The 24,230-nt window shown below is 43.7% G+C and overlaps 1 protein-coding gene across 2 annotated transcripts in view; it reads left to right on the top strand.

Annotated features, from left to right (window-relative positions):
- Positions 1-24,230, top strand: part of LOC131675206 (protein real-time) — a 749,330-nt gene that overhangs the window by 236,085 nt on the left and 489,015 nt on the right. For both annotated transcript variants that reach the window (XM_058954109.1, XM_058954108.1), the window contains exons 9-10: positions 23,167-23,304; positions 23,381-23,501. In XM_058954109.1, the coding sequence (XP_058810092.1) occupies positions 23,167-23,304; positions 23,381-23,501 (259 nt within the window). The remainder of the gene's footprint in view (positions 1-23,166; positions 23,305-23,380; positions 23,502-24,230) is intronic.

Genomic DNA, 24,230 nt, shown 5'->3' with positions numbered 1-24,230 from the left:
GTTGTATCTCAACAGCTAGCGGCATTCGATTCCACCGAATAGGGAAATGGCGAAGTTTCTACCCAACCCCGACATCAACGAGATACGACCCCGAGCCGATACCGAATATCAGGCAGAAGTGGACGCGTGTACAGGCAGATAGATCTGTAGGCGGTGCCCTGGAAATGCCCCGGAAACGCAACATGCTAAGGAGCAGTCTCTCGTGTGGTCAAGGGGAGGACACTTCACTTCCCGGGCGTGTCCCGATTTGATAGTTGCCCGCGCTTCAGTGAGCACCTGGACTCCGTGGACCAATGCTTGAAATGCGAGAAAGAAAGTTCTTTTGGCATCCACATTCGTGTACTTTTCTTCCAACCTCTTCCCCCTTACTTTTTTTGTTGATATTTTGGGGTTCGGTCAAACAGCCGTTATTTACAAGATTGTCGGAGACTCAACCGACTGGGAAGAGGCTGTAACGAACTCTGCTCATCAAGGGTGCTCGCTTGCCCGAGCCACCATTGAGTACACAAGAGTGACACCGATCGGCTCGTGACTGGCCGAACGGACTGCGCGTGCATGCGAAGGGAGAGAGAGAGAAAACGAGGAATGAGGGATTCGTTCAATCATTGGTGATCGAGCTTCATCGACCTGGGACAACCGGTATGAAAAATTGCCGAGCTGCAAGGTAAAAGAAGAAGCAAGGAGAGGCAATCCAAGAGATTAAGTGGAAAGCGAGGATAGAAAGGACGAGATCGCCAACGTTTGTAATTAAATAAGTTGGCCGTAATCCGAAGAGTTGGTACCCGCGAATTTTCCGCCGCGAATGCGTCGCGCAATTTCACGGTATTAGTTCGCGTTAACTGCGACTCAGCGTTCGCAGATTAGAATCTCCCAACTTGATTGATATAAGTTTTACTTTTGTAGAGGAGATTGCAGAGGAACCAACGGCAGTGCGTACACAAGATTGACGCACGATATACCTTTTCGTGCTCTCGAGGGCAAATACGTATTTTGATATTTGCCGCTTCCGCACGCTGACAAATCATATATCCCGTTACAACATCTATAGTAGATAAAAGCAGTAAGTAAAAGAAGATTATTGTACTCAATGTCAAAGATCATGGATTCAGAAGTATTATCGTAGTGCGAATTAGACTGAAAGAGAAGGTTGGCCGTAAGAAAATCACGAACGTAAAGTACAACTCTATCTACCCTTTTCCGTCACGATTTAATTGATAGAAGTTGAAGCCAGAAAGCTGGAAATGTTTTGCTAGAATGTGGGACGTGAGAAAAGTTTCAGTGATTGCAAACAAATCATAGTGTTTGCGTGAGATTACGGATTCTATAAAAGAAGAGTGGGATGGAGAATAAAGTCTATTTAAGTTTATATGAGCGCAAGGAACATAGTTTTTACAAGGGGGTGTATAGTAGTGTGATAGTTAGAGATATAAATTGTCACGGGAAAAGATCATCGCTTCCATCGATGTCAGAGCATTGACCAGGGGTATGTTTCACTAGAAGTGGCGAATTTTTTGGCTGATTTAGTTCAATCACTGAAATACAGTGCACCTTTTGTTCGAGTTTAATTTGAGAGTTACACCTATGTTTTGAGATGGTGTTGAGGCGGTTTGAAGTTTACATCGGTTGACTGGAAATGCATAATTGGGTAGGCACTACGTTCAGTGAGTGCGTGTATTTTGGAGCAGTAGTAGTCACGAATTCGTGATCTTTGAGAGGGCAGTAGCCACAAGCCTTAGATTTTTGGTGAGCAACCACATGAATCATGTGAACTGACTTAGACCATAGCAGTCTAACAAAGACTTTCAAAAGAAGATCGACTTCAAGAAATTTGAGCGCGTCTATGTCAACTGTCTACTATCTATAACATTGTGACAGATTATACAATGATTTGATATGCCACTTATTAATCTTTACTCCTCATATTTTTGTTAATATTGAAAAAAAAATTTTTTTTTTATCTGGATTTTCAAATTTTTGTGATTTAACTCTTTATGAGTCTATTTCAATATTTTGATGTATAAAAATTATTTTTTATTATAAAAAATTAAGTTTAAAATTTTACTTGCGTATGAACCCAGGTATTGAGTAGCTACTGCATAAGAAATGGTTCAATTCAAGAAAAACAAGGTTCATCGTTGATGAATATGTTTTTATCGTTAACAAGACATGTAATAACATAAAAAGAAGTTGTAAATAAACAAATTACATTGGTATTAAATTAATATTATATAAACTGATGCAGTTTATTTTTTACAGTCGCAGCATATTACATTTGAGACAGAGTACTCATCGCATACAGATTGCTCGCATTTTATACAATATTTTTGAGTTTTTCTGCGTCTTTTAAAGACAAGTCTGTATCATACATGACAAGAGTCAACGACTTTTTTTCTACTAAAGCTATCTCGAGGCTTATTATCTTTTGTAACAGGATTAAGAGGTAAGCGCTGCGGCCTGAGCCCAGCTTCGATTGCGATCTTTGCTGAGTGATTACATATCACATGATCATTTGAGAATCGTTCTTCAATCAAAGATCTCGTTAATATTTAACATGGCGGCGGATGTTTAAACGGACCATGTAACGGGAATGGCACAGTGCGTTATATTTAAGGCGGCCTTGACGGAAGCCAAATGACGACTTTACTTCAAGGCAAAATGTGCAGCTTAGCTCACGCTCTGCTACCTCGGGTTATCGAGAAATAAACATATTAATGACATATTAATGATCAACGAATCATACAGACACATGAACACGCCGACATGGTATGCAAACCTCACTGCAGCAGTCTGGGTTTGAAGGGATTCCGCTACAAAGATTGTATATTACGGACCGGAACCCAACTTTGTATAGTTCAAAATCGAAAAAGTAACTTATGCGATAGCGTATCTGACTCCAAACTGCACGATCGTGGAGTGCGAGCAAAAATTGGAAGTCATTGAGGATGCATTGAGGAATATCTCAGGTAGGGTCGCATTTGCGGGAGACGTCAATGCCTGAGAGAACGAGTGGGGCATGCCGACGACTAATAAATGAGGATCTGTAATGTTGAAAATGGCAGCAAGGCTGGATTTAACAGTGATCAACGTCGGTGAGATTATGATTTACGGAAGATCTAGATTTGGGACATCTATTCTAGACGTAACTTTTGTAACGAACCGACTTTTCCCGTACATCGGACGATGACAGGTGCTCCAGAACTACACAACCAGCAATCATCAATACATCACACTTAACATGACTGAACAAATGCAAAACAGAACCATACGTAATACCTCTTCTTACAAGGAGAGGAACGTAAAGAGAATAAATATGGACGCATTGATAGAACAGTTAGACCTAGAGACAAACTGGGCAAGGGCTATCCCTGGAGTAGCGGGTAAGGAAAAAGCCAACTGGCTAGTGAAGGAAACTATGGGACATCTAGTGTGGCTCTGCGATGTCCCTATGCTGAAAAACCGAAGAAGGGGACGAAATTGACGACAATGGAAAATCAATTTTCACTGTTAAGGAACTTAACCTGGCAACTCCGCGACTCGCGGGGGCAAGGTTCCAGGACCTGACGTAATTCCTACAGAGATCCTTGGAATCATTGTGAAGTCGTGACCCAGCATTTTCTTGAAAATGTACAGCACCTGCCTGTAGGAGGGTCTGTTCAGCAAAGAGTGGAAGATGGCGCGATTGATCCTCATCTCGAAGGACAAGGGTGGAGATCTTGCCTCACCATCCTTCTATAAACCATTGAATCTCATTAATACCTTAAGGAAAGTTTACGAAATGCTGCTAAGTTCTCAAATATGGAAGGCGTTACAAGAACCTGGAAGCCTGAATGACAGACAATGCGGATTCAGACAAGGACGATCAACAGTCGGAGTGATACAGAAAGTAATCGATTTCTTTGACAAAGCACAGATAACACCACATAGACATCCTAAATGATAAGAAAGTGCTGGAGTTTTCAATCCTTTTTCGCGCTGTCGCCCTACCTATTCCGAGTATTGAAGAACTAGCTCAGGGACCGTAACATAACGTATATGATGGAGACAGGAACTGAAACAATAAAAATGACGGCTAGAGTCGCTCAGCTCACTTACAACTAAGTCAGACAATGAAGCGATTCGAGAAATGGATGTAAGGACGGGGGTTGCAGCTAGCGGCTCACAAGCCTTAACTACTATACTTGACTAGATGACGTATAGTCACGATGCTGTCTATGAGGGTGGGGACGGTGGAGGTGACGCCACGCGAGCATGCCAAATATCTAGGAGTAACCCTGAATACAAGGCTGTCCTACTGGGTCTATATCTAAACTATTACGAAGAGGGCAACTGCCGAAAAGGCGTTTCTCAGCTGCCTTATGGGTAATATTAGGAAGTATACAACAATTACTGATGTTAGTTACCAACTTGATTATACGATATGGAGCCGAGATCTGGGGAAACGCATTAAAGATTGAAAAGTACCGCAAGTCTATCGCGGCGGTGCAACGAAGGGGGGCATACTGCACCGCCTCGGAGGCGGATACTTGTAATCGTCGGGGTCGTTCCTATGGATCTGCTGGCTTTCGAATGACGGAAAGTCTAAAAGATCGGCGCAATGATAGGAAAGAAACGGGCCGAGGACGATGCACGAACTCAGACAATGAACAGTTGGCAAACATAATTGATAAGCAGTGACCAATACAAGTGGACGAGACGCCTGATGAAAGACGTTAAAGCATGAAAAAAAAGAAAGACGGGACAAGTAAACTTGTACGTGGTCTAACTCCTCTCTAGACATGGATACTTTCGCTAATACATGCATCGCATAGGTAAGGTATCTTCTTCGAGCTGCAGGTTCTGCGACACGACAAAGACAATGCGGAGTATATATTTTTTGTGTGCCTCACTAGACTGCTCATAGAAACCGACTTAAAACCGAGATTGTATGTACTCTAGATAATATTGACTACTTGATGATAACGAGTAAAGACGATTGGGACGATATAGCACGATATATGATAACGGTTCTTAAAGGAAAAAAACATTGAATGCCTAACAGACTGATAAAAAATCTTAATTAAATAAAGGGAAGACAGAGACAATAACACGCACGACTGCTATACGATACAGACTCGCCAGTCTACCTGAAGTAATGTGCAAACGGTCTCGGATAGACTTAGAGAATACAGGTGGAGATTACGAACCCCCGGCCGTAGAGTTGAATACGATGGTAGATGACTTTGGTCAAAGAAGCGGAAGTTTAGTCTGTCAGATGCGGGCCGAAGGCTACGAGGAGAAAATATTCTGTCTCGACTCAAACTGACGCTCATAGGCTGGCGGACACACGAGGCGGGGTTCAGATACGACTTGCAAGCATTCAATTCATCCTCGGTACCACCCTGACAGTCACGGAGCGATTTTCCTCTTTTTGACTACCTAAAAAAAAAGAAGAGGTAGATAGAGGTCAATGCAGTTGCAACTTTGAAACTTAATTAACTTCGAAATTAAATGCAAATTTAGCCGATAATTTGCAAGAGAATAATTTAATAAATACGCGATGTTAATTAGTCACCAGTTTAAAGGTTTCAGCGATACCGATGATTTTATGAGTAGAACGGATAGATCGGTAGTTAGATAATGTCCTAGTTCTTATATGAAGAAACAGACAGTAATTACTGTCATGAGATACAGAGATTGGCTACTACAAAGCTGAGACCGATTTGTCAAGAAATAAGTCCTGTTCAACTGACCAAGTTAAGTTGATAAATTTTGTAATGATTGAACGAAGGGAAATCGTGATAGATGGAAAATCACTTAATTTTAATTATATTCAGCAACGTTTCCTCAGCACGTTTGCTGACCTCTTCAGGCTTTATTAATAAAAAAACACAACATATTATTAACAATAGAGTTTTCACAAGTAATTTTAAAAGCATGTAATTATAAGTATATGTGTATACCTGATTTCTCTCGTAGTCAAATTATTATAGGCTACAACGAATAAATCGTAGAACAGTCAAAATTAAAGTGAGAAATCAAGTATTTCAACTCACATATATACTCTTCATCTATTGTCCCTTCCTCATCGATCTTAATAAAGGCTTATAGGTGTGATTAAGATATTGTATATCCTTCTTTCTATTTAACGTATTTTTATATAATCCAATGTGGGAGGTTAGATTTCACTCGAGGGGAGTGTGGACGTGTCTTGGATGTGAGCGCGAGTTTTGGTGAGAAAGTCAAAGAGGAAAAGTGTTTGAGGAAAGAAATAGAGGTGAAAAGAGCGTGGAGGTGGAGGAGGAGTGGAGAAGAGAGAGAGGGGCCTGGAGAAGAGCAGGAAAAAGCAGAGAAAAAGGAATAAAGAAAAACAATGAAAGTTGAGGTTAAGAGAGAAAATCAGAAAGCGGGAAAGGCAGGCAGTTAGGAGGGGCGGTAAGAAGTAAAGGCAGAGACAGAAAAGGTAAGACAGGGAATAAAGGTGGGATCACGGGTAGTTATAGAGAGTCGAATTAAGGCGTACGGGATAGGATGGAAAGATTTGTGACAACAGAAAAATTAAGAGATAAAGGTGGAAGGTTGGATAAGAAAGGCCCAGAGGAGGAAAAGAAGAAAAGAGTAAAGGTGGTGAGGGGGAGAGAGAGCGGGGAGGGGTTGAGGGAGAATAATAGAGGAGAAATGAGAGAGGCAAAGAGATGCAAGAGTGAGAGCGAGGGAAGCGAGATGGATGGGGAGGGGGGAGAAGGATTGGACAACACGATAAGAGAAGTGGGAAAAAGTAGTGGTGCAGAAGATATAATGGAAAAGATACGGACAGACATAAGGGAATTAAGAGAGGTATGGGAGGAAGAAAGGAAAGAATGGACAGAAATGTTTAAAGAAATAATGGGAAAAATGGAAAGAATGTAGGCAGAGGGGAAAAGAAGAGAAGAAAGATGAGAGAAGGAAATAGGAAAAGTTAGGAAAGAACAAGAGAGAGAGAGAGAAGAAAGAAAGAAAGAGACGAAAGAAGAAAGGGAAAAAGCAGAACGTAGAGAAAAGAAACTGCAGGATCTCTTCAAGTACCTTTTTCAGCTCGTCCGTGTCTGTTGTCGGATGAATTCCTCTTAATACTACTTTGTAGCCTTTGTCTTGTTTTCGCTGATAGGTATAGAATTCCGTTTTTTTTTCCTTGAGTGCTTTGATTATTGGCAAGTACTTTTCAGAGTCACTGAGTTGAATTCTAACTTTGTTATATTGCAATACTTTAATAGTGTATTCCTTTCCCGCGATATTGTTAAGCAACTTTTCAAGCGGTCTGATATTTTCTACGTTTTCAACAAATATTGGAGGAGATTTAATGATAACTGATTTTACCTCTTGAATTTCTTCGTTTACTATATCTGAACTTAATGAAAGGTAGTGGTTTGATGTTGTTGTTGGGGTAGCACTTAACCAGTTGTCAATTGTGTAAGCTGGGCGTTTGTTGTGCCTAATTGTGTTTTCTGGGCTATTTCTTTGACTTTTGCCGTTTACTATTTTCCAAGAATCCTTTTCCATTTGAGATAATGGAGGATCCATTTTGTTTTCTGTTAAGGCTTTAATAGCCGATTTTATATTTAATCCACTATTATTTATGTTTGCTAGCTATCCGTTTTTCTTAGGTACCGATTAATACTAATCCGATTTATAATCGGCACCTAATCCACTTGATTACACGTGTAACTTTCACTTTCTCTAATCTGTTATGCTCGAATGCTAGAGCGGGTGCAAATGCGACCGATCAGCATGGAAGCTGACTAGAGACTGACTTGTTAAAAGATATGACAAAATGCTTAAAAGGAATATGGAATGGAGAAGGATATCCGGAAGAATGGAGGAAGGGAATAATAGTACCAATATATAAGAAAGGGAGGAAAGAAGAAGTAGGAAACTATAGAGGAATAACGCCGATAGATACGGGATATAAAATATATGTGGAAATACTGAAAAAAAAGCTGAAAAGAGAACTAGAAGCTAAAGAAACGATAAGTGATACGCAGATGGGATTTAGGAAGAAAAGAGGAACAATGGACGCGATATTTATATTAAAAACAATAATAGGGAAGGAAATAAGGGAAAAAGGAGGAAAACTGTTCGTATTCTTTGCTGACATGAAGGCCGATTTTGATAAAATAAAGAGGAAGAAAATATGGGAAACAATGAAAGAGAAAGGGATAAATAGAAAAATTAGGAAAAGAATAGAAGAAATATACAAAAAACAGGGAGTAAGGTAAAAGTTGGAGGAGAAATAATTGGGGAGTTTGAGACTTACAAAGGCGTAAGGCAAGGGTGCCCTTTGAGCACCACGCTATTTAATCTTGCCTTCGCCGACCTGGAAGTGAAGATTAAGCAGGTGCAGGAAGGAGGGGTAGTGATAGGAAGGAAGAAAATATGGACATTGAAAAGATTAACAAGATACCTGGAAGAAAGGGGATTAGAGTTAAATGTAGGAAAATCAAAGATGATGAAATGTAGGAGAGTAGGAGGAAGGGGGAAGGAAGAAGAATTCGAATGGGAAGATGAGAAGATAGAGATGGTGAAAGAGTACAACTACTTAGGATATGTGATAAGCAGAAATAACGGAAATAAAAAGCAGATAAAGAAGGTAGAAGGGAAAATAAATATGGGACTCGAAAAGTTATGGGGGCTAGGAGAAAAGCTATTTAGAGAAAACTGGGAGCTAAGGATGAACCTGTTCGATGCTCTGGCGAAAAGCGTGATTATGTATGGAGCAGAAATCTGGGGATGGAAGAGATATGAGGAAATAGAGAGACTATAACTAAAATACATAAAGTGGGTATTAGGATTAGATAGAAACACGTCAAGTTACCTAATACGATGGGAAACAGGAAGACAAGAAATGAAAGAAACAGCATTAGAAAGAGCAATGAAGTATGAAAACAAAATAAGAGAAGAAAGAGATGGCTCAATAAAAAAAGAAGCATGGAGAAAATTAAAGAAAAGGGAAAGAAATGAAAAAGATAAAAAGGGTACGAAGGAGGAGAGAGAGGAAAGGCTGGAAAAAAGTAAAATATACAGAGAGAAAGAAGAGGGAGATGAAATGAGGGAAGAGTTTTGGGAAGAAATAAGAGATGAGCTGAAGAAAAAAGATGAAAAAGAACTAGAAGAAAAGCTAGAAAAATCAAGATACATAAACGAGTGGAAAGAGCTGAAAGAAGAAATGAAAAGGTATAGGTTAAAGGAAATTCAAGGAGAGGGAAGAAGGCCTGCAAATAAGGGAAACGTTTAAGTTAGGTAATGAAACGAGAGGAAGCAGGTATTGGGAAAAAGAAGAAAATAACAGATGCAGAATGTGTATTAAAGAGGAAGAAAATTGGAAACACATAGTAGAAAAATGTGAAAAAAGCAGTAAGGAAGGGGAAGAATGGGAAAAAATAATAATAGGAAGCAAAGAAAAGATAGCGTGGATGATGGAGATAAAATGGAAAAGAAGAAGAAATGAAGAGAAGAAAGAAAAAGAAAAGCAAGAAGACGAAGCTACAAGACCCTAAGGAGAGACGGAAACAGAAGACAGAGAAGCAAGACTCGCAGACACATCTACACACACATACATACACACACATACACACAAAACACAAACATACGCGCAAACATAAACATACACATGCACACACACACACACACAAGACACAAGTAACAGCAACTACACAAGCGAGAGGAAGCAGGTATTGGAGGATGGAGGAAAATGGAAAAGAAGAAAAATCGAAGAAGAGAAAGAAAAAGGTAAACTAGAAGGCAAATCATAAGATACTAAGGAAAAATAAGTGAGGTTTAGGAAAGGAAAGGCAGAGGGAACAATAGGAAACAAGAAAAAGGTGTCAAAGCCTTAATAAGGAGAAAGATATATAAAATGATTAGCAAGGAGAGCAAAAGCAAAGGAAAGGCAAAGGTGAAAAGGCAAAAGAAAGTAATAAAGGAAAAGCTGAAAAGAAAACATGCAAGAAAGAGAAAAGAGAAAAAAAAAAACAGAAGAGCGGAAAAGGCAGATTTTGGAGAGAGAAAGAGGAAGAGAAGATTAATCAGAAGAAAAAAGAGAAGAAAAGAGGAACAGGCAGGCGCAGAAGACAGGGACACAAGAGTTGCAGACACACCTACAAAGGTACATATTTACTCAACACATACACACACGCACGCACGCGTGCACTCACACACATACACACACACACACAAAATACATACATAATCAACTACACAAACTGGATACGAGACACGAATAGTAATATAAGAAATGTAAACCTAGTGTAACATATAAGTTGTAAATAAATAAGCTAACTAACTATATAATCCAATGTGAAACATTTCGGATATTCTTCATTTCTTATAATTCTTGTCATAACTCAATATCTTAGCTTTTTTCCAGTCAAATTCGTGTGAGAACGTTCTTCTATGTGTAGCTACTACTGTATCTGAATCAATGTTTTTTTTATGTTCGTTTAATCTAATTTTTAATGAACGTTTACTTTCACCTATATAAACCGCTGAACATCGTTTGCAGTTAAAACTGTAGACAATACCACTTTTATGTAATAAATCAGATTTGTCTATTCCTAAACGGATAAACTCTTGGAATGGTTTTTGTAATAACGGGATAGGCATAATGTTATGTTTTTTAACACAGACGAACATTTTTTGAAGATGTTGCAATTATTAGGAATAGCGACTGTAGGTAGTTTTTAATTTTCTAATTTTTTAGAATTATTATTCCCTTTTTTGTATTTATTCATACGTTTTTGTACATGTTTTTTGATAAATAAAGATGGATTATTATTCTTTTTCAGAATATTAGTAATAATTTTTAAATTGTTGGAATGAAATTTTTTGTCAGCAAGTAAAAACACTCGGTCAACTAAATTTGAAACTATATTAACTTTTTGATGAATTGTATGTTCTGAGTTAAAATTCAAAATTCTGTCAGTTTGTGTTGATTTCCTAAACCAATCAAATTCTAATTTATTATTGTTTCTGATTAATTTTAAATCAAGAAATGGAATAAAATTATTCTTTTCAATTTCAAACGTAAATTTTAGTCTACGAGGGTGGTCCGATTAGTTCTTAGCCTACAAAAGAAAAACGAAAATTTTGGAAAAGTGGTGTTTTATTTTTCAACATAGTCTCCTTTTAGTTCGATACTCTTGGCCCAGCGATGCTCCAACTTCTTTAACCTGTCTGAAAAATACGTTTCCTTGAGGTCTGAAAAGTCGGCTTCCGTGGCAGCGATTACCTCCTCATTCGACTCAAATTTCTGCTCGGCGAGTGACTTTTTCAAGTTTGGAAACAAAAAGAAGTCGCACGGCGCTAAATCTGGAGAATACGGTGAATGGGGCAGAAGTTCGTAGCCTAATTCGACCAATTTGGCCATGGCGACGGCGGAGGTGTGAGCCGGGGCGTTGTCATAGTGGAAGAGCACCTTTTTCTTCGCCAAATGGGGCCATTTTTTCTGCAATTCGATGTCGAATCGGCCCAATAGTTCGGCATAGTACAGCCCTGTGACCATTTTGCCCCTTTCCAGGTAGTCGATGTAGATCACACCTTGTGAATCCCAGAAAACGGTGGCCATCACCTTTCCGGCCGATAGGGCAGTCTTCGCCTTCTTCGGAGCACTTTCGCCGGGTAAAGTCCACTATTTCGACTGTTCCTTGGTCGCTGGTGTATACCAGTGGATCCATGTTTCGTCGACATTCACGAAACGACGCAGAAACTCCTTCGGATTGCGCTTAAACAGCGTCAGACATTGCTCTGAAGTTATCTCACGGTTGCGCTTGTTGTCCGGAGTGAACAAACGCGGCACCCATCGCGCCGACAGCTTTCTCATGTCCAAAATTTCATGCAGGACATGACCCACGCGGTCTTTTGAGATGCCTACGATTTTAGCTATCTCACGCACCTTCAATCGTCGATCTGCCAATATAAGATGGTGAATTTTTGTCACGTTATCCTTCGTGGTAGCCGTTTTCGGAGCACCTGGACGTAGCTCTTCAAAAATCGACGTGCGACCACGTTGAAACTCGTTAAACCAATTTTTGACGGTCTCAAAAATAAACTACAACTCCGATCCGGCTGAAATCTTGACAGTAACCATCGAGAAGGTTGTACTACATGATAGAATATTTCTTTTGCGACAGTGGCGCCATCGGGCTGTGAGGCTAAGTACTTATCGGACCACCCTCGTATTATGATAAGAAGAGAACGTCTCTATAACTAAATCAATTTTATCTTTCGGAATGCACATCAAAGTATCATCAACATATCTGTAATAGAAAACAGGATTAATTTGATATTCTTTCCGGAACACGCTCAAGCAATGTTTCTCTAAGTCTTCCATAACAATATCTGCAAGTAAAGGAGAGATAAGTGAGCCCATTGGGCTTCCAAATATTTGTTTGTAATAAATTTTGTTAAACACAAAATATGTGTTATTATACAAGGTGTCAAATAAGTAACGGAACAAGGCTGTAGCTTTTTAGGTACAGATTATTAGACCAAGGTCAAGGTCATTCCTTTAGTAACTTTCAACGCGGAATCCGATGGTGACCTTGGATTTGACCTTGAGATTGACCTTCAAGGTTATTTCAAGGTCAACTTTGTTTTTTTAAATGGGAACCCCTATTTTTGACAACGGCAATCGAAAGAGCGGAAAATTTTACGTCCAAAACGGTATTTTTAAATTTTTTTTCATGGCCTTGAGAAGGTCGATTTAAGGTCAAATGCTTGAAAAACTGCCTAAAAGCGTTTTTTTTAATTTTTAAGATATCGAAAAATGACCTCTACAAAATTTGTTCAGAACAGAGTGGGCCACCCAATGCACCAAAAACCTTTGACCTTTAACCTCATTTTGAAGGTCATTTCAAGGTCGAAGTGTTTTTTGTAATGGAAACCCCTCTTTTTGACCCCGGATTAGCACATAGCGCGAAATCCGACGTTTGGATAAGGTATTATGTTGAGTTTCGATTGATCCACGACGTTCATCGCCAAGGTCATGTGAAATTTAGATCCAACATTATTCGCGAAACATTTACAAAATGTTTCGGGCTAAATTTATTAAATTCTACTGAGAGCATGTTACAGTGACCTTATCTTTGACCTTTGATTGTTTGAATAATAAAGTAACGGGTTATTCAAACCGAAAGTCAAGTTGTTTTAAATGAGGAGCAAGCAGAGACATAGGTACAGTTTTTTTGCCGGATAAGTTTTTTCCACTCACTGCGTTTTCAATGTTTCTTTCTGATTTCGCGCTATATGCGAATCCGGGGTCAAAAATAGGGGTTTTCATTACAAAAAACACTTCGACCTTGAAATGACCTTCAAAATGAGGTTAAAGGTCAAAGGTTTTTGGTGCATTGGGTGGCCCACTCTATTCTGAACAAATTTTGTAGAGGTCATTTTTCTATATCTTAAAAATTAAAAAAACGCTTTTAGGCAGTTTTTCAAGCATTTGACCTTAAATCGACCTTCTCAAGGCCATGAAAAAAAATTTAAAAATACCGTTTTAGACGTAAAATTTTCCGCTCTTTCGATTGCCGTTGTCAAAAATAGGGGTTCCCATTTAAAAAAACAAAGTTGACCTTGAAATAACCTTGAAGGTCAATCTCAAGGTCAAATCCAAGGTCACCATCGGATTCCGCGTTGAAAGTTACTAAAGGAATGACCTTGACCTTGGTCTAATAATCTGTACCTAAAAAGCTACAGCCTTGTTCCGTTACTTATTTGACACCTTGTATAAAAATTGTATACCTTTCCGAATCTCTTCTATTGGAAACTCACAATTTTTAATTTGTTCATAACGTTTATCCAATGCTTCTATGACTAAATCACACGATATGTTAGTGAATAAGGAACTTACATCCAATGATATTAAAACATGATCGTTTGGAATAAAAATATCTTTCAATTTTTGTTTTAACTGTCCACTGTTTAAAATGTGAGATATAGATTTCTTTATAACTGTTTTAAGTGTACTATGTAATAATTTTGCTAATTTGTGAGTAGGGCTACTAATTGATGAAATTATTGGACATAGTGGCACGTTTTCTTTATGAATTTTTAGTAATCCATAGCATTTTGCTATAGTTGTGTCCGTTTGAGTCAAATCATTATTATCCCAATATTTTTTCAGAAAACCATTGCCATTCCAGTCTTTTAAAATTGTTTTTACGTCTCCTTGTAATTTTTTCAGAGAGTTTGATTTAACTTTGATATAAGTGATATTGTCTTCTAATAAAGTATTAATTTTTTCTAAATATTCTTTTTTTGACATGACTACTGTGACATTACCTTTGTCTGCGTTTGTAAACATAATGTCTGGATACAATTTTAAAAATTGTTTTGTTGATTTTATTTTTTTGTTAAATTCTTTTTGTTCAATAGATGTTTTTTGTTTTTATCAGCTGTTTCTAATATTCTTGTTATTTTACTACGGATATCTTGTTTTTCATAAGTCGTTTTTATATAGTCTGTTTTTAATTGACCTTCCACATTTTTTATAGTAGTTAAAATTTGTGATTTATAAACCTGAGTGGAGTAATAAAATTTTGGACCAAGCGAAGTTGTTTGAGCCACTTCTTTAGGAAGATCAATGCTTGTTAAATTTTTTATCCAACTTCGGCAACAAATGTTTTTTGTTATCTTGTTTTTTGTTATGATTTTTTGACATCAATTTCTAAAATTTCATTTTGTGTGATAAGTCAAGCTTTTGTCTCAATTTGTTCATGTTCAATCCAGTCATGCAAAAATAATTATCTAAAATTTTATTGTCAATTTTTGATTTCCTTAGTAAGGACTGCAACGATTGCCGAAAATCGTTTGGACTCGCGTTAGCTATCAAGCGTGGCTGAGCGTAACAGCCGCGATCGGTTTGAGTTAGAGAGAGAGAGAGGGCGCGTTAGGGGCAATGACCGGGACGGGAGAGTTAGCTAGCCAGTATGACTGTGTCCTTCAGTCAGGCGACCTCGCAGCTCTTTGCGTCGGAAAAATAAAGAGTTCTTTCCCACTCGAGTGATACCGTGAGTTAGAACAGATAATTAGCGAGTGACGAGGCGAGTGTGCACACTGCAGAACGTGTGCACAACTAGTGTCAAGGATTATTGTGAGTGGAGTGCCGAGTGCGCGTACTGCTCAACGTGCGCGGCCTCGGTAGCTACGAGAGCAACCTCAGCAGTTTCAACAGCAACGCGACAGCCCCAGCGGAGAAGCAGGCGCAGAGGCAGTTCGTCGTCCAGCAGATAGTCGGATACGGTTGGCCACCGTATCTCCTTCGATTTATCGGTAGGTGCACGGCACTTTTCCATTGTGTTAGCGTGCGATCCCGCGCAGCGTGCGCGGCGGGTTTATTGACAGCGTGTGTGCGAATAGTCCGCGACGATCGCGAGATCTACTCTCTCTCTCCCCGTTTGAATTGTTATATCGAAACAGCGTGCGTTAGTCTCTCGGCAAATCCCTCCCTTATACAAATCAGAGTTAATTGAATAAAGTGGTTAGAGATCCCCGAGAACGATCTTATCATTGAGTCTTCCCTTTGTCCGAGATCGGTGTTATTGTTGACATCCGATTCGAATTCGCCGGTAATCTAGCACGGATCGTGCGAGCGTAGCAGAAGAGGTTCGTCGACCGAGGTGCTTGCGGTGTCCGACGAAGCGCTAGTAAGCTAGCGCGCCAGCGCTACTGTGCGGAGGGATCGCGCACCCAAGTTAGATCGCTGAGCGGATACGGCGCATGCGTACAGCGGATCAAGGTGAGTAAGTGTGCTGGAGGTACACAGTTAATAGCGCACCGTCTGGCCGTATTGAGGATTACGATTACCCGGGATTTGCGGCTAGGCGGCAGCCTGTTACATGGCGCCTAACAAGTTTTAGGACTCACAAAGGGGATTAGATTTACACGTATAGAGTGAGAGACGCACGGGAGAGAGGGACGTTTGCGCGCGTGTGTGTTAAGGTGTGAGCGGGTAAAGTACACGTGGCTCGTTCGGCACGTGCTCTGCAGAGGGGAAAAGACGTCTCTCCGACCTAGTATCGATTGCTTTTGTAAGCCGAGAGCACACTAACACCAGGGGTGGAAGAGACGTCCTGAGTCGCTCCAACGAAAATAAAAAGAGGTGACAAATTTTTTTCTTTCGAGTGGTTATCCACACCTTAGAGTATTTTAGGTGGGGGTTAGTCACAGAGCGACAATAAGTGCAGAGCACGCAATTTGGGTGTGTGCGGAGTTAGTTTTACTAACCCGGTTGAACTAGCAAACAGTTAGTCTCCACCTATAGGTAGGTAGTTGCGAGTGGAAGTTCTTACTTCCTTAGGGTACGCGGCACCTGCACACACCCCCGAGCCTCGTGGGTTGTTGCCTTGTGATTTAAGGCGTATTAGAATAGTTGCCGGTCGAAATTGCAACACCCCGCTCACGCCTTGGGCGATAGGAGGCGGTAGTGGTCGAATAGGTAAAATAACCTCAACCATCACTTACGCCCGAGTGTAGGCGGTATGGAAGTATGGCGGATGGAGATTGAACCGGTCTTCAATCTCCACGACGCAGGCGACAGACCGTTTTGAAGACCTGTCGTCACAGGTAGCGACCCTGCGACGCGACATAGACCGGTACTACAAGGAGAGGAAAGCTAACTCCCCCAAGCGGCCAAGGGGTCGGCCGCAGGATAAGGGGAGGAGTAAAACCCCCCCTGGGTCTCCTGGCCAGCGGCGAGAGGGTCAGAGGAGAAAGATAGATTTCTCCCAACCTATTAAGTGCTCGTCCTGCGGCAAGCTGGGCTTCACTAGGAGGTACTGCCCGGATTGCAATAAGGGAAACGGAGGACGGAGGTCCCCTCCGCGTCCCCAATACAGGTGACCTCTCGCCGCGGGTCACTCGAACGTGGCGGTGGCCCGTCGGCGACCCCAGGGTTCAGGTAGGTCTCGGAAGGGCCATTGAGTCCTATGAGATCCAGCAGTGCAGTGGCAGACGAGGCGACAACGACCGTGCCGGCGCCTCATCTGGGCAACAGGGCGTTCTGTATCCTCGAGGGGTATGGAGGTCGGATTCAAGTGGTGGAGCACGGGTACGAATGGGATAGACATGGAGACCGTCGGCCCCAAAAGCTCCCGGAGATCACCCAACGCTCCCGAGGATGCGCCTGGGACCCAGGAACTAGCGGGTGAGAGTACGGCGACGCGAGTAGCGGCTGCCCAAGGCAAGAAGAGTCGCGAAAGCCTCCGGACCACAGAGAAGAAAGGAACGGAGGAAACTCCCCATAGTTATAAGCCCGAGGATAAGACTAGATGGTGGCTCCAGGTAGACATAGGTGCCTATAGGTTGAGGGCACTCTACGATACAGGAGCCTCATCGACGGTAGTGGGACAGCTCGGGCTAAGGTTGGCATCGGACATGGGGCTAGGCCTTGATGTGACGCGTGCGGGCGAAGCCAAGCTCGCCGACGTTCGTCCATGCCCTATATTGGGGTCATGTGATTTTCCCCTTCACGGTAGGGGGAATCACCAAGGATGTCAGAGTTGCCATAACGCCACTGCTATCGGATGACTGCTATGTAGGCGCAAATTTCGTAAGGGAATTCAGCGCCAACCTGAACCCTGACACGGACCAGCTGTACTTGGCGAAAGCAAAAGTGGCGGTACCGTTGGAGGTGGCAAGTGTCACTGGTACGTCGTGCCTCGCACCGTGGGCCAGATAGAAGCCACGGAAGCACAGCACCAAGAAGTGGCTAGCCTCGTCGATGGATTGATTCCAGACGCAGGTGAGAGTTTAGGCTGTGCTATACGGGTCGAGCATGAGATAGACATCAGAGACGCTCGACCCTGTAAACAAAAGTACTATCCGGTCTCAGACAGGGTGCGAGATGAGATGCAAGCGCTGGTCAAGGCCATGCTGGACAACGACGTCATTGAACCAGCAACCAGCGGATGGTCAAGCCCAGTAGTGATGGTGAAGAAGGCAGATGGCAAGTATCGGTTCTGCGTAAATTACCAGAAGGTGAACGCAATAACCAAGCCTGACGCCTATCCATTGCCTTTCATGAACGACATCCTGCGAAGAATCAGGGATACCAAGTTCATCTCTACACTAGACTTGAGTAGCGCGTACCACCAGATCCCTCTTAAAAAGGAGTCGCGCCCCATTACGGCGTTCACAGTCCCCGGCCTGGGGCATTTTCAGTTTAAGAGAATGCCTTTCGGATTGTCATATGCAGGCGCGACCTTCCAGAGGTTGATGGACAAAGTGATTGGCCCGGACTTAGATCCGTTCGCTTTTGCTTACCTCGACGACGTGATCATTATATCGCCGTCCTTTGAGGAGCATAAGTGACACCTGGAGTTGGTTTTACAACGAATTCTGGGTGCGGGCCTCACTGCAAACAAGACCAAGAGCCACTTCTGTAAATCGGAAGTCAAGTATCTAGGGGTCCTTGTGAACCGTGAAGGAGTAAGGCCAGATCCGGAGAAGATCAAGCCTATTATGGAATACCCAACACCACGGACCATCAAGCAGGTAAAGCGATTGATGGGGATGATGTCGTGGTATCGTCGCTTTATACCCGACTTCGCGACAATCGCTGAGCCGATAAACCGCCTGACGAAAAAGAGCGTTCCGCTCGCGTGGCAGCGGGAGCAAGAGCAAGCTTTCGAAAGGCTACGAGACGCAATGGTCTCTGCACCAATCTTGCAGTCGCCGGATCCCAGCGGACAGTTTGTATAGCAAACGCACGCGAGCGATAGCGGGATCGGCGCCGTACTGACGCAAGAAATCGATGGACAGGAGCGCGTCATAGAGTACGCCAGTCGCTCCTTAAATAGTGCGGAAAGGAATTACACAGTCTCTGAGCGAGAGTGCCTGGCTGTGGTATGGGCTATCGAGAAGTTCCGGCCTTATGTTGAGGGGCACCACTTCAAAGTCATTACCGATCATAGTTGCCTTAGGTGGCTCCACAGTATGAGGAATCCTACAGGAAGGCTAGCGCGTTGGGCGCTAGCACTGCAGGGACATGTTTTCGATATAGAGTATCGAAAGGGAGACCTCAACGTGGTGCCAGACGCTTTGTCTAAGGTCTATGAGGAGGGGGTGGTAGAAGTAGGTGCCATGACTCATCAGCCGGAAACTGCCGATGCCTGGTATCTGCAGAAGTACCGAGAAGTATGCCAGGATCCCCACTCTTATTCTACTTGGAAAGTAGTTGGAGGGAGGCTGTACCATTACAACCCGACAGAAGAGAACGAAGGGTCCATCGATAATGAGGAAGCCTGGAAGCTTGCGGTGCTGAGAAAAGGCACCAAGTGCTGGAAGAGGTACATGATGCACCAGCCGCGGGCCACCAGGGTAGAGAACGGACGTTCTCTAGGGCGCCTGTACTTCTGGCCTAAGATGTACGAGCAGGTCAGAGAGTACGTGAGGAGTTGCCCGGTCTGTCAACAATGCAAGGCGGAACAAAGGCCGCCTTGCGGGGTAATGGGTCGTCGAGAGGTCTCGCGACCCTGGCAGGTGGTAGCCAGCGATATTACGGGCCCATTCCCAAAGAGCTCAAGAGGGTTTGAGTATATCTTGGTCTTTTTAGATCTGTTCACTCGGTGGGTTGAGTGCGTACCCATACGCAAGGCCAATGGAAGGACCATTGTGCCGGAGTTGCACGAGAGAGTGGTAACCAGGTTCGGGGCGCCCGAGATATTCCTTTCGGACAATGGAACCGAGTATAAGAATCAGGATGTCGATGCCTACTTGCTCAGGAACGGCATCCGGCGCGCCCTCACTCCAATTTACCATCCACAAGCCAACCCTACGGAGCGAGTGAATAAAACCCTCAAGACCATGCTCATGTCATACGTGGAGCGTGATCATAAGAGCTGGGTCGAGCACCTGCCAGAGTTCAACTTCGCGTTGAACTCGGCAACTCATAGCGCGACAGGCTATAGCCCGGCTATGCTCGTTTTCGGACGACAACCGACACCGCCCTCGACATTTAGAAGGGCCCAGGATCAGCAAGCCCGAGAAGCTTCTGAGGGCCAGGAACTAACCGAGTGGAGTGAGCACATGCGCCTATTGCCCAACTTATGGGAATGCGCTGGCTCTAAGTCTATGGAGGAGGCAGATCGTCAGGCGGTCTACTATAACAAGAGGAGACGTCAGGCCGACTTTAGGGTTGGGGACTGGGTGTGGAAACGGAACCGTATCCTGTCTTCCGCAGCTCAGGGCGTGTCGGCGAAGTTGGCGCCGAAATATGATGGTCCATATGTCATCGAGGAGGTATGTGGGACCAATACCTACCTCCTTGGTAACCAGCAGGAGGTATTGCCCGAGCTGGTCCACGCCAAGGACCTCAAGCCCTATTTCGGTCCATTCTCGGATCAAGACGATAAGGAGCCGGGACGAGGGGATTCAACGCCGCAGGACGAAGAGGAGGGCGCAGGCGACCCGCCCACGAAGGTCGAGGGTCCCAGCGGGGATCCTATGTGTGAGAGCACTGCAGTAGCAGCCCCCGCGAATGTGTCCGATGAGTCCATAGCGGCTCCAAAGACGCTGACCAAGGCGCCGGCCAAACGAGGCCGCGGTAGACCGCGCAAAAACCCCGTAAGTGTGCCCCAGGCGTCGGATAGTAGTGACCCGAATGGCGAGAAACCAACGGAAAGGGGCAGGCCCCGTAAAACCGCCAAGCACGTGCGGAAGGTTGTCCTGCCAATTCCTCTCACCGATTAGTCACACGCGCGAGTGAAGCACGGGGGACCGGGACGTCCTCGTAAAGTGTAGCGTCAAGCGTGACGCAACGACGGTTAGGTTAAGGGCCAAACCTGAGATATCCCTTGACCGCACTCTTCTCATTTACAGATGGAGAGGAAGCTAGTGATTGGCGAGGAGGCCTTCGAGGTAGCCAGCAGGATGCTACTCGACCTAAATTTGGGCCCGGACGCCGATCGGCCGATCGGCGAGGTCAGAAGTTTCGTCCGGGCCCAGATGGCGGTGGCTGCCCGAGAGGACCGACCACGCCAGCGGGTGGACGACTTCCTCCGGGAAGGATTGAGGCCGCCGCCTAGGAAGGCGCCAACCCGGGAGGCGTCCACCCTGACCGACGGTCCATTTGAAGAGGGCCGTCGGTCTTCGTCCACGATGGACCAGGAGGTGCAGACCCCGGAGTCGAGCAAGCCAGAGGTGGCCGCCAGCTCGACTCAGTGCCCCAGGCCAAAGGAGGCCTGTGGCCAGGGGCAGTGGGTCTGCAACCACCCCCGCGTTCCTAAGCAACAGGGGCTCGAGAACTCCTGGAGGCACGTGAGGTTGGGCCTCCAGGAGCTAGAAAATGCCTGGGAGTTCGTCGGGGAACTCCAACGCCAGGTGCGGTCGCACCTGGACGAGTTCCTGGACTTCCAGAGAGCCCGGGAGTTGCTCGGGGAGTGGACTCCGGTGGTCCGGCGGCAGAGGGCCTATGGAGAGGCCCTGCTGCGGGTGGACCGGGTGCAGGAGTCCCCAGAAGTCGTGGGCCCGCCGGCGGCTGTACAGCCTACGGTACCAGGAGGTAGGGCCGCGGCCAAGACTCCTGCCAAGCCCCCGGCGCCAGCTCAACCGAAGAGAGCCCCAGGCCCCCCCCCCCCCCGGTGCCGGACAAGAGTTCACGGTCCACGTGGACGGGTCGAAGGTTTCCGACCCTACCGCGGTGGTGCGCACACATGGTGGACGCACCTCCGCGACGGTGGGCGGCGTGACGTTTACCGCCGCCCTGGGAACCTCGACCCCACAGCCCCCTCCGCCGGCGGGGAGCCACGGGCAAGGATCAGCGCCCGGCTCCTCCAGGTCACAGCGGAGGGGCTGTTATATTTGCGGACACCCCGGCATCACCACCACCTCCAAGTGCCCGAACAAAGCGGAACACTGGCGCTACCCCCGGCACAAGGCACCAGGAGGCGCCGATAGATGAGGTGGGAGGGTGATGGCCCGGGTGAGGGCAATAAAGACGTTTTTTATAAGAGTGATGTGTGGTGATTTCTCCCCTTCCCTTTCCTGTCCTTAGGGTCGCGAGTCAGCGAAATAGTTCGGCCCGGTAGTCCGAATCTAGGAGGGAGCTGCAACGATTGCCGAAAATCGTTTGGACTCGCGTGAGCTCCTAAGCGTGGCTGAGCGTAACAGCCGCGATCGGTTTGAGTTAGAGAGAGAGAGAGGGCGCGTTAGGGGCAATGACCGGGAGGGGAGAGTTAGCTAGCCAGTATGACTGTGTCCTTCAGTCAGGCGACCTCGCAGTTCTTTGCGTCGGAAAAATAAAGAGTTCTTTCCCACTCGAGTGATACCGTGAGTTAGAACAGATAATTAGCGAGTGACGAGGCGAGTGTGCACACTGCAGAACGTGTGCACAACTAGTGTCAAGGATAATTGTTATCTTTTTTATTAATAATCAATCAGGAATCACAAAGCATTGTGAAGAAATCTTAATAATTACAAATAATGTCGTTTCAAAATAATGTTACTCAAGTTAGAATTATGAACGGGTTTATGAAAAAGCTTACAACAAAAAAACCCTTACAGGAAGGGTCACCTAGATACTACATGTGTTATGTTTCAAGAACGTCGAATTCTTTGTTGTTTCCGAATCCGTGATAAAAAAGTAGGCTATTCCGAGAAACAGAAAGTTGACCTTCAAGAGACCTTGAAAATGACCCTTAAGGTCGAAGTTAAGGTCACCACAAGATGCCCCTCTCAAAATGCAATAACTTTTGTCTACATCATTTTTCTCTAAACCATACCAACCTTAGGTTAGTTATGTGGAAAGATTAAGAAAAAAATAACATTGAACTTTACGTGATGTTGGGGGCGACCTTAGTGGTCACCCAGACCCCACGTATAACAGGTCATCTAAACGTAGAATTTCCCGGTCTTTCTGAATCCGAGGTCAAAAATGGGGGTTTCTATTTTAAAAAACAAAGTTGACCTTCGGATGACCTTGAAAATTACCCTCAAGGTCAGAGTCAAGGTCACCCGATTATGTCCCCCTTGGAGTCCAGCAACTTTTGTCTGAAACATGTTTCACGCATCCTTACCTGGAAAAAGATTTCTGGGTGCTTCGATTAAAATGGTCCACCCTGTATAGTTCTTTAATAATACTGCATATTACTAATTAATTCAAAACAGTAAATAGCTTGTGCAGAATGCTTTACTGATAAATAAATGTTCTTTCTTTTGTAGGCATTGCATATTTGTGAGGAAGGTCTTGTACTCATGGAAGAGGCGACAAATATTTGGAGTCACCTAGTATCACAATGGACTCTACTCATTGATTTAGAAGGATTGAATATGCGTCATTTGTGGAGACCTGGCATAAAAGTGAGAATGAATTTTAAAGTAAATAAGGACTATTATATTTAAGTATATTTATTCAACATTTTCAATAACTTTTTAGGCACTACTCCACATCATTGAGATTGTTGAATTCAATTATCCTGAAACATTGGGACGAGTTTTGATTATACGAGCTCCAAGATGTTTTCCAATTTTATGGACACTTATAAGTACATTTATACGTACGTATAAATAATATGTTTCAACTAAATAAGTAATACTAATTTTTTAGTTTATATTATATTTTTTTGCTGTTTTGTTCTACTTTTGAGGGTGTGATTTTTAGAAGTATTAACTCATCTATATGAGGCGAGTATTCGCCTAGAAATATACCATGAAATATGATTTTAGAATGAAGTGATCATATGAAATATTTTATAATTAAGTACAACAAACATTAATTGAGACAAATTGTCATTTCCGATTATTAGATTCAAACTTAATGTTACGTCCCAAGCAAGAACAGAACTGAGATGTTGCTGATCAGCCATTTGCATATAGAGGCTTATCTCAAACTTTCTCACGAAAATGACCAGCTTTGTAAATTCTTACTCTCTCTAGATCCTGAATAGATCCACAGATGAATTACGCCTATAAACTGATACCGTTTTCGTAGAGAATGAAAAGTATGCATAGATGTGTACTTGATGTGTAGCTTTAGAGAAAAGTTCATTGCGACAGAGAAAGAGAGACTGAGTTCTTTTATTTTACATTCTCACGAGAGTCACTGAATAAAGAGAACCCCTCGCAGCTGATCTCGCAACAGTAGAGTGCTGAACATTGAACCCGTCCACTGGCGACAATTGTTATTGCCCCAGTGAATCTACTATTACCTTCACTATTAGAGATTAGTTAGGAAGACCTCGGAAGATTTAGGTAAAGGACTCGTAAATGGGAAGAAAAAAAGAACG

Source organism: Phymastichus coffea, unplaced genomic scaffold (assembly GCF_024137745.1).
Source record: "Phymastichus coffea isolate CEN01 unplaced genomic scaffold, Cenicafe_Pcof_1.1 PCOF00017, whole genome shotgun sequence".
Taxonomy (NCBI): Eukaryota; Metazoa; Arthropoda; class Insecta; order Hymenoptera; family Eulophidae; genus Phymastichus; species Phymastichus coffea.
Note: the sequence above shows the minus strand (reverse complement) of the source record. Positions and strands in the feature narration are given on the sequence as shown.